Source organism: Labrus mixtus, chromosome 3, assembly GCF_963584025.1.
Source record: "Labrus mixtus chromosome 3, fLabMix1.1, whole genome shotgun sequence".
Classification (NCBI taxonomy): Eukaryota; Metazoa; Chordata; class Actinopteri; order Labriformes; family Labridae; genus Labrus; species Labrus mixtus.
In genome coordinates this window covers 8217851-8234157 of record NC_083614.1, presented here as the reverse complement: position 1 = coordinate 8234157, position 16307 = coordinate 8217851, and the positions used below count along the sequence as shown (strand labels likewise).

Genomic DNA, 16307 nt, shown 5'->3' with positions numbered 1-16307 from the left:
TATTTTACAGACATATAGATGGCTATGTGAACCGGACCCTGGGACTGAAGAAGCTCAAATTAATTCAGAATTTACATCATTTTAAGTATTCATACTTTTGCTTTAAAGGTTACATACTATGCAAAATGCACCATGTTGCAACACTTATATGTGTCTCTAGTCTGTCTACAAACCACCCAATGATGAGAAAAGTCCATCCTCTTCCTCTTTTGCCTGCTCCAATTTTCAGAAAATGTGTGCTCAGACAGGCTGTTTGGAGGTTTTCCCTTCATGACATCACAAGGGCAGTAAGCCCTCCCCCAGGTGGTTGATACTCCAACTATAGGCGTTTGTTCTGCCCTTGAAATCTGCCTTGTCACTGTCAACAATTGGACATGGAACGAGAAAGCACAAGCCAAATCCCCTTCCAGTGAGGGGCGTGGTCAGACACAGCTCATTTGCATTTAAAGGTACAGACACAGAAACAGCCTGTTCTGAGCAGGGCTGAAATAAAGGGGTTTATAGGTATGATCAAATACAGGATCAGAGTGGATTTATGACAGGAAACTTCACAGACATGTTTTGGGGAGCTCTGGGACTAATTTCAAGTTTTGGAAAGAAGGATAATATGTGACCTTTAAAGCTCAGGAACCTTTTGTTGGCGTTTATTTTAGTGCAGCCTGTGGACAAAGCACATCTTAACCTTTGTGCTGATGCTGTCCTGTATATGTATTGTTCTTGTATTTTTTGACAAAAAATCTCATCCATTTTTACTCTTTTTTAAACTTTTCATATGGTGTTTATTAAAGGCTCTTTCATTTGCATGCTGTAAATCAGCTTATCTTATATCCCCACCGCAGCAGTTTCAGGAAATACAAATTATTGTATGTAAATGGTCAATCTTGTTGCTGATGCTGTTTTGCTTTTGTAGGTCACATGTGGACATCAGTGTTTATTTTAATCTATTTCAAAGCCAGCTAAGAAATACTCACAGGCGGCTTTAATGTCAAAAAGTCTTCTGCAAAAACACAATTACCTCTACATCCTTAGTATAAGATACTGAAGTGTTCTTTTCTAAATTATTGAAGTTCAAATATATAAATAATCTACTGATAATTTTTTTTCATTGGTGTTATTTCCAGAAGACAATCCTTATCACATCAGAATGAGCTGCCAGTGACTCAACAAAAAAACGCAGTGCAGTGTCATAAGGCTAAGAGTCTAAGCTATTTGTCAAAGTATGAAAAGAACAGGTGTAAACTCTTATTTTAAAGATGGCTCAGTTCCATTTATCTGCTTCAGTTTAAGGGGTTTTGTTATTGAGCATGGTGGGACAATTAAAGAGAACCCACCCATTATTAAGGATAAAAACACTGGTGAAAAGGCCATTTTGCTTGAGGTGCTTGCTGCAGATATTAGAGGCTAAAACCTGCAATGCAGACTACCCACAATCTTTTTAGTAAGAGACTTACAGGAAGGACATTTTTTTCAGAAGAACATGATTATATTTCTTCTTCTCTGTTTCTGTGGGCAGACTCCACTCTGGGATGCTAGATTGTGAGCTATGCTGAACAAACATTTTCCCACAATCACCATGACAGACCGGCTGCTTTGTGTATGTTTGTCTCCTCTCAGCTTGATGTCCCCGGATTGACCTACTAAACCCTATTCATGACAAATCCGTGTTTTTTCTCTTGCTAATGCATATTAGACAACCCTGCCTACAAACATGGCTGTTTTATTCCTTTAGAAATGAATGTTTGCATCAATCTTATGTCTTCTTTTTTTTTGGACACAGTATCTTTTACAAGAGAAGTTCTAAAGGGATACTAATCTTGTGTGTTTCACCCTGTTTCCCCCTCGTCTCCCTTCGCACCCCTCCCTCTCTCTCTTTTCTCTCTTCCCACTACTGCATTGATGCTGTTACCTCCCTCGGTGATGATGTCACCGGCTCAGTGGAGCTCGAGCATCCTCCTTACCACAGACAGGGAGACAACAGAGCCATTTTGACAGCTCTTGGAGTAAGAAGAAGCGGGCGAGCATCACTAAAAACCGACCGGCCACGTATAAAGCAAGGCAGGGCAGAGAGGGCGGGAGGGTCGCTGGGTGAAAGACACGGTCGTCCTCTGCTCTCCCAGTTTTCATGGGGAGGAGAGGCTGTTAGCTGGGGGCAGTGCCAGACCCGGAGGAGACCAGAGGAGGTGGAAGGATATTAAAACCAAGATAAGCACGACAAACACGGTCTCAGCACAGGAGGAAGACGGTTTTTGACCCTGCGGAGGTAGGTTTACTTGTTTTTTCTCTTCTTTTTCCATTGTCACCGCCGGTAATGCAGTTTTAATGAGGCGGTCTTTATTTACCTAGTGTTAAATCTCCAGGGAAGAGATGGGCATAGGGTGCGGCCATTGAAGAGGCTGTCAGCGTCGGAAAGAGACTCCTGTAGGGACTGAATGACATTGAAGCTGCTCTGCAACATATTATCTTTACTGTCATATTATTTTACTCCCTATATTGTTTTGAAAAATATATTTTAAATGAGTGAGGGAGGCGACAGGAATACATGTTCTGTCATTGGGCGTAAGGTGAACCACGAAACGTATTGCTACACCTGCTAATTGATGAACTGTTACGCAATACACTCGGAAAATTAGTATTTCATTTCATTTCATTATTAAAGTCATTTACTGTCAGTTTTAGACAAACAACACAAGGCCCTTCAGCCAGTGCTGACCTATCTTTTATAGCTTTGCTGCCACGTTGTTAACCTGCAATTTAAATCATGTATAAGGCTGCTGGAGAGGGTTTAATTGTATGAAATTGTCGTCATACTCATACACAGACAGGCATGGTTAATTACATTAGCCTTTGTCACCGGGAAAATGGTGTCCGCCCAGCTGAGCACCATCATCAGCTGAATGGACTGAGCATCATATGAGAAGATTATGGACATAGATGTAGATAGTGGGAAAACTTATTAAATGTTTTCATTTTTTATTAGAATAATTTTTTTTTCGTTTGGCAAAGGATACGTTGTTTCACTGGGAAAACATGCTATAGGGTTTAAGCATTGTGAATTTCATCCTCAGATATCAAAACAACAGTGAATTTGTTGTTTTTTGACCATTATTTTGTATTATTGTGTCCTGATTTGACCTCAGTTTTTTAGTGTGACTGCCCCTAAAACAACACAATCCATCATTCCATTAAAATGACATTTTACAATTGAATCCGTTCAGGTGTCAGATATAGAGGTTGTTCCAGGAAGCGGGATGACACAGCAAATTTACATCATTCAATCATGATGACGAACATCTGAGTCACTATAGAGTCACTAACTATAGGAACATATACTCAGAATATTGATGCAAACATTTCCCCTACACATCCACGTAATTGGTTTTTAAAGAAATGCCACTTTCCCTTATTAATATGCTATAAATTATGACTTTAATATTTACAGTCAAACCTTGGGGATGCAATGAAAGCTAATTGTATCATATTGCTCATTGTTAAAGGTTATTGATAAAAGCATTAACAGGATGTAATTTGATCTACATTTACGATGAGTCATGGTTGCTCTTGATGCATCAACAATGCCACCACACACTAAACACACACACACACACACACACACACACACACACACACACACACACACACACACACTAAACACACACACAAAGTGATTTAATGTTAATATGTGGTCTGTCAGGAAACAGCATGACGAGCTGCTAAATGGAGCCAGACTCTGGATTTGTGGCTGGTTTCAGTGCCTTTGTGAGCCAGGGAAACAGCCTGACATTTAGCTGCTGCTGCTGCTGCACTTCTTTTGTCACTGCGAGCTTCATTATCCTTCTCTCTCCTGGCTGTAGCTGACCATGCATGGTCTTTTCATGTTACAGCTACACATCCCTGCCCTACTCTATTGTACAGATCATGTCAACCGTGAGGTGTTACATTCAGCCCTTCGAAGTTTAACAGAAATGTAAACATGTGTTGAAATGCCCAAAATGATGGCATTGACTCTTTCATATGAACTGACACATTATATTAATTTGGATTCACTATGTGCTCCCCTCTACAGACCTAAAGAAGGCACCCAGAGGTGCTAGGAAGACAGCACCATGGCAGGGGCCTCTGTGAAGGTGGCGGTGCGTGTCCGCCCCTTCAATTCAAGGGAGATCGGAAAAGAGAGCAAGTGCATCATTCAGATGACTGGAAACACCACCAGTAAGTGATCAAAATAATTCACCTGCAGTATGTGTGTTATGTGTCCTGGAACTGCTTTCTCTGTTTTCTTGTTATTAATTTAAAATCAAGGATGGGTTTACAATCACTGCACACTGTATGGTTATCAACACAGTAGAGAGTGGCTGGTAAAGGTTAAAGGGCATCAAACCAGATTCTAGCTTCAACTGCGAAAGTCTGTGATGTTGGATAATATCCTTAAACAGCTCACCTGGTAGAGTTTTCGAGGCCTCATCATGAAGAAGGGGCTTCAATCCAGACCCTGCCCCTTGCAGCATGTCTTCCTCTCTCACTTTTACCAGACTGACTGCCAATCTTCAGCTTCCTCTATCAAACAAAGGCAACAATGTTCTTTAAAAAAAACTCAATATGCACATGAAGTTTAAACCCAAACTGGACATGCATCCATACATTTTATTTATCAACTTTCCAGTGTTAAAAATGTATTTCTACTTGTCTTATTGAGCTCAGGATTTTTAAGCGTGTGTCCCTGGAGTTGTAAAAGCACAAACAAATATTTAAATATATGTTAAACTGACATTATAAGAGGGGGGATTGGCAGCATAGCATGTCTGGATCTGGACACTTGTAAATGAGATTCTTAATCTCAATGAGGTCGAGGTGACCTGCCTCTTTGCTTTGTTGTCTTGATCACCAGAAATGTATCCCGTCATCACGTGAAAACAAGCTTTTCTTCCTTTAAGTAAATCATTATGGGGAAAACTTTGTTTGTTATTTCAATATAGGGAGAAAAATCAATCCAGATCTCGATAAAATAACTTGAAATTACTTGAAAAAGGGGTGATTAAAAAGCATTGATGCAGTACATGTCCGCTTAGGTTCTTCACCACAAGGTCTTCATTTAATAAATCTTATTTGCCTTTTCTACATCCTGCTATAACCTCACAGTCACCACCAAACTGAGATAAGAAAAGACGCAGTGTGCAGCGGTCCAAATCATTAAATGGTATTGAGGGTAGTAGCTGAGATGTTGGCTTATTACTGAAAAATATTTGTTGTCTTTAATCTCAATAAATAAGAGTAAGAGTTTTTTTGTGAGTGATACCAGTTCATCTGAGGGTAGTTGACGAGGACTAGCGGTGGCTTCCTCTGATTGGCCGAAAAGATATGAGTACAAATGTATGCAGGGCTCCATGTGATTGGTTCCCTCGCTGAGTGAAAAGGCATGGCTTGTGTTCCTAAAATGTGTTTTTGAATTCATTTAATTTCAGGAGGTCTTGCCATGAGATTATTCTACATGTTTATACCATGTTGATGATAAAACTGTGATTTATCAAGCAGCACAGTCGAAGCTTTTCTAACCAATGCTAACAACCTTGACTTCTAACCTGCCTGGTATCAGAGCTGACTCTGCACAACTCTTCTGAGAAGAAAGACCTATTGATGGGAGCAGGGAGTTCATTTAAAACGTGATTTAATTTCAGAAATAGGAAATTGAGATACTGTTTAAGACTTAAATGTACCAAAAGAGAAAATGTAAGATTGTCTTATTACTGAAGGGATGATCCTTTAAAGTAATTTAATACAGCCAGCAGCAGAGGAGTTTTAAAAATGAAATCAGCTGCTCAGGAAATCTCTTCAACATCATCTTATAGTTGACATAATCTCCAGGAAATCTGACCTCGTAGTTATTTAGGGCAAAGACTGTTATTTATGTATGTCTCTGGATTAATCCAGATTAACAATGGCTGCTTAACAAACATCCATAATTAATCTGCCTTTACAATTTTGCCTCCAATGCCAACATGCAATGAGTACTATTGAAAAGTTGTGCAGGGTGTTTTCCAACATGAAAACATAATCGAGTATGTACTTCTGAAAAGTTTCCTGTATTGGTTTGTGTTGTATGATTTCATCATGTAGTTCATAGCGGCCCACATTCCTCGGGTTATTCAGTGCAGAGTGAGGACTCTAGTCCAGAGGAGACTGGAAAGACACTCGATATGTAGTTTGCTAAGCAAGGTAAAGCCGTTTGTTAATAATGGATGAGGCTTCCTGAAATATTTACCGTTTGGCCTAATTTAGCCCGCTCCCTCCTCCTTCCTCATGTCATGGGTGACTAGACAACAAGCCGGGCGGCTTTTTTTGGGCTGTCATATTTTGACCGTGTGATTTGTCGTTCCCTGCTCGACTCAACTCCTAAGATCTTAAGAAATCTCACAGGCATGTTCTGTTTTTAGATAATTCCCTGAAGCATTTCACGCTGAACGTAACTCCATTTTGTTCCCACCTACAGTTGCAGTGGTATCACTGCCTTTGCCCCGATTTCCTACATTTCTCTCTATGGCAATGGACAATGAGTATTTCACTGTCAGCAGAGTCTCCTGCAGCAGTGTAAATTTAGATCAGAGGCTTTTTTTTCCACAGCAAATATATTTACAACGTGGATACCACTGAACGTCCTTGGAGACGTCCTGTTTGATTTAATCTGTGAATTAGATTTCTGAGCACGTAAAGCCTGTTTGCTGTTTTTGATAAGGCACGTTATCTATCTTAGATATTTATTTTATAGGGTCATACTGGTGTTTTTAAACCCTGTTTATATACACATGGGGACTTAATAGAAAAAATGTGTTCATATACGTAGCTTCAATGGATTGTTACAGCTAGCAGCAAGAAGGACTGTAATGGCTGCAGCATAAACTTCAGAGAAAATACGTGAGATATAAGCATGTAGTCTCAAAGTTCTTTTTTCTCACCACTGACTGGCCCAGGTTGTACAGATAAACCTTTTAGTATTAAGATGTTCTTTTGAAACCAGCAACAGCTGTTACTTTACTATTTTTAAAACCAGCAGACTGAAGACAAAACTGAAATTTTACCTCGTAAACTAGGAGACTTTTAATGTGACTTACAGGTACAAGGTGTTAACTCTATAGCCAACAAGAAAACAACAAAGTCACACAACACACACAAAAAAAGAAACCGAGGGCCGAGGTAGCAATAGACGTGAATATCCGGTGTATTTTAAGGTAAAACTAAAGTGTTTCAAAACTCAAGAAAAGTCAACAACAAACTCATATCCTTTAAATATTTGTACTCTGTGTAGAGCAGCGTACAGATCAACAACAGATGTGTTTCAGCATAAAGCCGCCATCAGCGTTCTTATAAAGTTAAGGTTTTTGTCTATGGAGTCTGTAGGCTTTAGAGGGAGCGATGTAACAACTGTTTCTGGATAACAAATGGATCTAAAATGTACTACACAAGGGGTTGTTTGACTTTCTCTGTAATTTAATTTTGGGAAACCAACATGTATATTCTGTGTCACTATAGGTTTATAAATCATACAGATAAAGGCAATACATAATTACCTCTTTATGTAATGTAGTCACCAGCCTTATCAAGTGTTGTCATGAAAATATACTTACTACTACTACTACTTTATTTATTACACATGCACTGTTATTTATGTCTATCTGTCTCTTCTGACAGACTCTAAGCATCACAATCTGAGCCTGTCAGTGGTAATGTATAAAAAAGCTCCTCTAGTGGACGCCTCCATTAAGATGCAGCCATTACAGCATGTTTGACAGCTGTCGGCTAAAGTCTTATTCTAAAACTTTTTTGTATCTTTTTATCATGTAGAATAAAGCCAAGGTTGAAAAACAGAATTACTCTTTAAGCACTTCCTTGCTGCCTTGATAATGAGTGTGGTGTTTGACAATTCCTCATTTCATGCTTGTGGAGACAGTTTCTGCTTATACACGGCGATATTCTTAACTTTATTATTGTTTTTTAAACCCCCTGGGAGAGCCCAAAATATGAGTTTCGTAATAACTGTATATGGCTCTTATATCAGTTAACAAAATCATCGGGCTGTGTAAAAAGATAGTCCTTCAATAACAAGACAGGGAGGTGTTGTACTGATTTTAACTACTCATTTATCACAGTTTGATCAGAGTTTTTGTGTGGGTAAAACATTTTGGTTTTACTGATCTTCTCAAACCTGGCTGCAGTAAAATTTGGGCTTGAGTTCACTTGTTACTCACTTCTAAAGGCTTTAAACGTATCAACAGAAAGTTTTAACTGAAGGGAAATACAGGATAAATAAAGGATTGCAGATGAATATTTATTTGAACATGCCTCGCATATTTACCATGAACAGATTTTAATCAGAGCTTAATTCAGGTTCTGTTTGATCAATCAAGAGAATAAACAGATTTTACATTATTTGAGCAGTGTTAGAAAGCGTCTTGTTGGTCGGTCCTGCACAGAACACTAAGCTGCTTTCAACAAGTCTGCAAGTCTTTCAGTTCAGCAGAGCAGATTGTTCTCTTCCAAACCGAGTCAATGGTTCTGGATGTGGACTGGAGGATGTGAGCACGCTGATGTCATGAAAAAGCCTCATTGGTTGCAGTGTCTGGAGGGGGAACAGAGGCCGGGTATAAATGCCCCCTTGTCTTTTTGTAGTCTGGGGCTGTGGAACGGAGGAAGAAAAAGGAGCCTTGGGGTTTTTTATGGGCGTCTCTCTCTCTTCTTTGTGCTCTCTGACACCCTTGTGTGGGTCAATAGCCCCGTTCCCACAAAGCAGCAGAATGGCAGTATGCTGGTTTTCAAGAGATCTTCCCTCCCATGCTGACCTTGATTAAGATGCAGGGGACGGACCTGCAGGGTAAATAGGCCTCTCTGTGGGGGGAGACCGGGGGGAGAAACTCAGTGGAACAATTGAAGTTTACGTTGCAGCAAACAACTTAAATACATTGTGCTACTCTAAAATCGCTGCTTTTACCTCAACCATTAGAACTGTAGGCTTTATCTGATAGGTAAATGTTGACAGCCTACCAAAATTGGCAATTTCTCATTGTTGTGGTAGTTCCCAAAACTATAAAAAAAATTCTGTCAAAATTAGTACATTTTAGGGAAAGTTGAATGATTTCATGCCTCTAAACCCTGAATAAAAGTGAGGGATTTTTAAAGAAGACGACAAACCACCTACGCCCTGTGCTGTGTCTGAATATAGCATCAACATGGCTCTCCTCCAGTCTCTGTCAGTGAGTTCACATCACATCCCCTCTGCCAGACCTGCTGACGCAGCCACATATCCTCTCCTATTGACTGGGGCAGGTCACCCGTGACAGCCCGACCAACATCTCAGTCACAGATAGAAAGACCCAGCAGTGAGGTCAAAGACAAACTCAGAATATAAATGGTTGTTTGAGAATATGATGCATGATAACTAAAAGTAGAGTAGGTAATCACTAACCTGAAAAGGCACCAGTAGAGTAGTTCTACAACAGGCACATGTGTTTATCTCACTAGAGCTAAAATGATAAATCAATTATCAAACAACCATTAAATTTTTTAAATGATTTTAAATTATAAGTCTCTTCTAGCAGCCCCTTAAATGTGACAATCATCTGGTTTCTAAACTCATCTCTGACATCAATCTGAATATCTTAAGGATGAAGCCAAAACACAACATTTCCGGATATCCTCTTGGGTTTTGGAAATGCTGATTGATTTCCATCCATCAATCCATTATCTATATCTCTTGGGTTGCAGGGGGGGTTTGGAGCCAATCCCAGCTGTCATTGGGAAAGAGACTGGTCAGTCAATCACAGGGCTGACTAACAGAGACAAACAAGCGGTCACACTCACATTCACACCTACGGGCAATTTAGAGTGACCAATGAATTAACCTAACGAGCCTGTCTTTGGTGTGTGGGAGAAGGCAGGAGTACCAACGCATCCACAGGGTCAACATGCAAACTACACACAGAAAAGGATAGGAATCAGAAACCTCCTTTGCTCTGGAAAGGGATACATGAAATATATAAAATTTAGTTCTATTCAGTGTAAAACCTGAAACTAAATTAATGCTACTTAGGCTGGACTTTGCATTTCTTCCTACTCATGTTTTCATTCACTCAATTAGTATAATGGTGTCTAATTGCTTGGATGTATTTTAATTTCTTGTACAGCCACATATTCAGGTATTAAAAATCATATTTTAAGAAGATGGCCCTCTTAAATAGGAAATTACACCAAGTCTGCAACATGTCCAAAACTAGTCTGTTTTTTTTTTTCAGAGATGTGATTTGTGTACTTCAAATAATAAATGGGATTATCAGTGGTGTACTTGAGCTCACTATCAGAGGTCATGTGAATTCATTAAAGCTTAGATAAGGGGGATGCGTGCTTCTACTTTTAAACACTTCTGGTGACGTGGTTTGAAGCACACAGCCAGAATTTAAATGAACTGTTTTTATGTCTTCCCTCAACGACAAGACTCCCAAATGGTGGCCTCATCTTCAAGAGTTTCCATCATAAAAAAAAGGAGAAAAGCAATAAAGGAGAGCATGATGAAGATGAATAGACGTGCTCTGTGTGATAAAGCTGCTAAAGCTGTCCTCAGGTGCAGGTTACTCTGACACGGCAGCTGTGACCACAGACAGCGTCACAGGAGCTGGCAGCTCTGCCTCTCGTCTCAGTGTAACACTCATATATATTGCCAATCACTGCCACTCCAAACTAATTAGCCTGTCTGAGTGTGATGCGTGTCTCTTTCCGGTGCTGGACTCCATGAGGGTGTTCGGGGGATTGTATGAATCATACGGCAATAAGGGATGAGTAAGCAGCGAGGATGGCATCCTGCAGGCTCTCGGCTTCTGCTTAATGGTCTGATCTCAGTGTATTCCCGTTTTTGAGACTTTGTAAGGTAATCCATATGTCCTTTTGTAAAATCAGCTTATTTGATGGCCCTTTTTTCCTAGAAAATACAGCTTTTTTAAAGAGCTGCTGTGCCGTTAATAGAAACATTATCACAATACGAGCATCCGATAACCACATTGCAAAAGTCTGAATTTTCTGTATCTAAATTATTTAAATAAGAAAAATTATTGAATGTGATCAAGCAATGCTTTCTCACTCAGTATGCATTTATTTTGTGTAAAAAACATGTTTCCACACCATCTTGATGCAGTGAGTTGAAGTTCAACCTATCAGCTATTGGTTACAATTTAGTTTGAAATGAATGTATTTGTATTTCAATATTTTATATTATACAAAATATACAGAAAACATACAAGGACTCACAAACAGATGGCTCTGAACTCACCCTGTCCCACACACATACAAACAATATTAAAAAGTGCTCCACTCAAAAGGAAATTAAAAAAAAGGAGGGACGATGTGTAAACAATCCTGACTTGTTCAAATGATTTACGGTGATCATTTCTGATAACATCTCAATATCAAATCTTATAAAGGCTTTAGTAAGTATTTAATTACTATTTACTTGAGTATTTCTCAAGTAGGGTTGCCAGATATTGAAAAAGGCGTGGTCGTCATTTCTCAAAGTGATCTTTTTTTCCCCCAAGTGGTATCTGGGTATTAATTTCAGTGTACCATCTAGCTATGAGATGATGGGAATCAGATGTCCAAGTCATTGCTGCACACTTCCTGGCAATGCAGTGCAATTTCTAAAAATCATGGTTTTACAGTTTTAGAGGTCCAGTGGGCAGAAGTCATGCCGAGACATTTGAAGTTTTGGCACAAACTGCTAGGTGTTATGACGAAACCATCATTCCTCCATGTTACACCTGAAACATATATTTGATATTTCAGACTTGTATTTATGCTTTCTCTGCGGTGTGAAAGAGTTGGTGAACAAAGTTATAATAGGTGCATCTGTATCTTGCATTAGTAGATACAGATGCAGCAACTGCATTAGTCTGAATGAAATGATACAGCTAAAACTGAGTGCGGACAAACGATTGATGATTGTGCCCGATATCACGACACATTACTGTAGAGGACCATTTGTGGCAGGAAGCGTTGCACTGAAACATTTTTAGCTGATAAATAAAATGGATTCTGTAGAAACCTCAAATATTTAAAGATGATCATAATCACAGAACAGACTACTTGGATGAATATGAAAGAGAGCATCTGTCTCTCATGTTACTACCTGGCAGACAGACACAGTCAACAAGGCCTCATCTTTTTGTCATGACGAGGAATGGGCCTGAAACCGGAAACCCAAGGCAGCCACACTGGCCTATATTTCATAGCTGGAAACATAGTAGCCATGTAGAGAGGAAATAACTGTGTGTGTACGCTGACTTAAGAGAGTACTTAGCTCGAGGCCTCTTCCTCCTATCGACCGCTCTGCATTAGTAGAGAAATGGTGTCTGGAGCTTTGGGAACAGAGAGGCAGCATCTTTATATCATCAGACCACAGCAGAGATATTGTTCCTAGGTGGGCACAAAAACAGATGCTCGATTTTTCTCAGGAAGAAAACATTGATTTCAATGCTGGACTATGATATGTGAGCCAAAAAGGAACACAGTTACAGTCATGTATACCTGATATTGTGCACGAGTAAAGAGTTAGCACACAGAATGATCACCCATCTGTTACTGCAGGGGGCTCTGTAGGCTCATTGGTGGCAGCCGCAATGCTGGAGATGATGTCTCAACATAACTTTCAGTCAACCTTACAACAGGCTGAGAGCTGAAGCTGAGGCGGGTTTTAGGCCTCTTGACAAACCGTTACATTGTGCCCGCCCGGACAATCAGCCCATCTACGTGCCTAACTATGGATACCATGTATTGTTCATAAAATAAAATTCAGTGCGTTATTTAAACAATCACATACAGTGTGTGCCCATGATGACAATAACTAATCAGACCAATGTGTTTTTTTTGTACCAGGCTGTAAACGTGTTTATTTCTGCAGTAAATAAATACGGGTTTTTTTTAATGGGTGACTACTGGTGCTTCTGCAGCCAGCCTCAAACAGACATCTTGAGCAAATGCAGGATTTTGCACTCCGGCATTGGCATCATTTTTAAACACCAGAGGTTGCTGCTTAATTTACATCAGAAAGTCAGGTGTTTAAGAAACAGTCAAAATGTTCAACCTTTTACTTAAGAGTGACATTCACAACTTTTTCTTTCATAGTGAATGAGTCATCACTGAATCATCCTTAAATCTACCAGACTAGATTATTAAAATACAAAGATGAAACACTCCACTTCAACACAAACACATTACACTTAGAAGACACAGAGGCTTTGAACTCGTATCAGTACTTTTCTCACAGCCTGGAAAGAAATGACAACATTTGTAGAATTTAGATTCTTCTGGTGGCTAACAAAGGAAATCTGAGCCGGTGTAAGAGCAGCTCTGGACTGGTGGTTGTGTCACGATGTTGTAAGATGAGCTGAGCCTGAAGAGCTGAAGCTGAGCTGAGCTGAAGAGCTGATCTAAAATGGCCACTCAAAGACATAGAGACCTGAAAGGTAGCAACATGGTCTTTTAATCTGGCACCACCATCAGACCAAACTTTACTTGAGAAATTGGGAATTACAGTTTTGTGTTGGAGTGTGTAATAACTATTACAGCCTCAAAGAACTACTTAAGTTCTAGGACGACGTATTGTAATCTAATTTACATGACATCAGTCTTTTTAACTATGTGCACAACTATGTTTGTTCAGAGATATATTTTTAATGTTTTATCATAAAATCAAATCTTTGCTTTTTCTCTCCATGGTACTGAAATATGCATTGAAACATATAACATATCAAAAGCTGTTGACTGCACTTTGTAAGTCCTCATAAATACAAACATTCAAAGTCACTCAGGTTTTGTACATTAATATTTACAGTCTATTGGATTGGACAGCTGAAGAGAGACAGATGTTGGGACGAGAGAGAGGGGGATTGCAGCAAAGGTCAGAACCCACAGCCGCTGCGACAGTGACTTTAGCTCCATTCATGGGTTTGGCAACATAACCACTGGGCTTAAGAACTTATTTGTAGTGTGCACACTGATCAGATTTTGTTGGTGACTGATTGAATGACTATGTAAAAGGATCAATGCAGCATCTTGTTATCAGTCATTTCTTTTTGCTTTTGTATAAAATTTTATTTTTGTACAGAGGACTTGTACAGAGGACTTTAAAACCTCTGACAGTAAACAATGAAAGAGTTTTTTAAAAAAGACAATGCTCACGTAGTTTAACTTCAGGATTAATTGCATTTTTTAATTTTACACCAAAGGCAACTGATGTACCAGAATAATGTATATCTCTCTGTCCATCTTCAGTGGGGGAAATACTGTCTTTGCATTCTGTTTTCATCTCACAAAATGTTTTGTTGGTTTCTTTTCCTGAAACATCCAAAGTCTAATGTTGTGCTTTATTGCAAAAGGACCAAACACTAAAGATGAGTACGGGTACAGACATCAGGTGCCACTGAGGCCTTCCTGTCTCTATCAGCACAACGTGACACTCACACAGCTCAGATACAGTTTCACATGGCGGCTCTCACTCTCCCTCTGACCCGTGTTTCTTGTTCTGTCTTTCAGCCATCATCAACCCCAAGCAGGCCAAAGACAACAAGAGCTTCAACTTTGATTACTCCTACTGGTCCCACACCACGGTAACTCCTTCTGCACCCCCATAGTACAACACAACAACAACAACAACAACAGCACACTCACATTTTCATTTTGTTGCTTGTTTTAAGAGGATTTTTAAGATTTAAGTGCCTGATAGTTGATCTCTCTCCACAGCCCGAGGATGCCAACTATGCCTCTCAGATGCTGGTGTATAAAGACATCGGCGAGGAGATGCTGCTGCACGCCTTCGAGGGCTACAACGTCTGCATATTTGCTTATGGTCAGACAGGCGCTGGAAAGTCCTACACCATGATGGGGAAGCAGGATGTCAAGGATCAGCAAGGAATCATCCCCCTGGTACAGACTCATTTTAACTACATGAATCGTTTTGATTATACATTTTTTTAAAAGTGCCTAAAATTGGGTTCATATTTTTCTCCTTGCAGCTCTGTGAAGATCTTTTCACCAAAATTATTGACAATATAGACAACAGCATGTCTTACTCTGTTGAGGTAAGCATCCTCTGCACTCTTTACAGTTTAGTTTATTACATTTTCAGTTAAGGACCATGTACAGAAAATACAACAGGAGATGTATTTTATATCTCAGTACTTCTAATGCAACTTATTCAAACACAGGTTACCTAAATGTATCGTAAACCTGAACCTGACACATGCTTTAACTGTTCTTTCTGATATTTTATATCTCAACAGGTTAGCTACATGGAAATCTACTGTGAGCGTGTGCGGGACTTGCTGAACCCTAAAAACAAAGGGAACCTGCGTGTTCGAGAACATCCTCTGATGGGACCTTACGTGGAGGATCTGTCGAAGCTTGCTGTCACCTCCTACAACGACATCCAGGACCTGATGGACTCGGGCAACAAGGCCAGGTAGTGGAGTTGTCTGTTCACTAGACCATATCACTCTAGGGCTGTCAAACTTTTTAACACTTCAATACTTTTTAATACCACGTGTTTTAAACGATACCTTCTCGGTTATTTCAAGGATCGAAAACTACGAAAGCTTAAAAACAAACTGGAAATCCTTTAGCCAACTGAACCCATTAGATTGTGTCATGTCAGGTTATTATGTTAGTATCTTATCTCGACTAAGGGGAAAAATCATGTCGACAAACTCAGTGATGTTGGCCTACTGAATCTTAGTGTCCCTTTTTCCTTACTTTGCTTTTGTTGGGAAAGGTATCCCTCTTAATAATCTGACATTCTTTTCTTCATATTGACATCACCATACAGCTTTCAAGGTCAAAGTAGTTTGTTTGATTGACAGTCTGAGTAGTCTGTGTTTTAGCTGCACACCGGATGAGTAGCACGGCTGTGCACAGGACACTCATCGATCCTCAAATTAACATGAACATATTAACAACATTGTTGTCTTTTTTAATTGCCTCAGAAGATCATCCTTTAAACTCACAAATAACAACCCAGGCCTGACATAGCTTAGCTTTAATCTCTAGAGAGTGTTTGGCTAAATAATGAAGTGCCATGATCCTACAGCTTCCTCATTGCCTGTATCCACTTTGTTTTCTTTATATAGGCTCAGTTAAACCGTTTGGATGTTTAGGAAAACTTAGTTCTGTTTTGTTTACGCTGTTGTTAGTGTTCATTGTGTTTTGTTTATCTGATGACAGTGACAATAGCACATAGTCGATAAGGAGTGATGCATAATTTTTACATCAGGTGTTGGTGGGAC

General features: G+C 39.6%; 1 protein-coding gene across 15 annotated transcripts in view; it reads left to right on the top strand.

Moving 5' to 3' along the window:
- Nucleotides 1–1960: 1960 nt before the first annotated feature.
- The window catches only part of kif1aa (kinesin family member 1Aa), a 53231-nt gene continuing 38884 nt past the window's right edge, over nt 1961–16307 (top strand). For 10 of the 15 annotated variants that reach the window (XM_061030574.1, XM_061030565.1, XM_061030571.1 and 7 more), the window contains exons 1-6: nt 1961–2260; nt 4064–4209; nt 14563–14636; nt 14770–14952; nt 15042–15107; nt 15309–15487. In XM_061030574.1, the coding sequence (XP_060886557.1) occupies nt 4104–4209; nt 14563–14636; nt 14770–14952; nt 15042–15107; nt 15309–15487 (608 nt within the window). In that variant the 5' untranslated portion in view covers nt 1961–2260; nt 4064–4103. The remainder of the gene's footprint in view (nt 2261–4063; nt 4210–14562; nt 14637–14769; nt 14953–15041; nt 15108–15308; nt 15488–16307) is intronic. The other 5 variants (XM_061030577.1, XM_061030576.1, XM_061030578.1 and 2 more) reach the window with 1 other exon arrangement.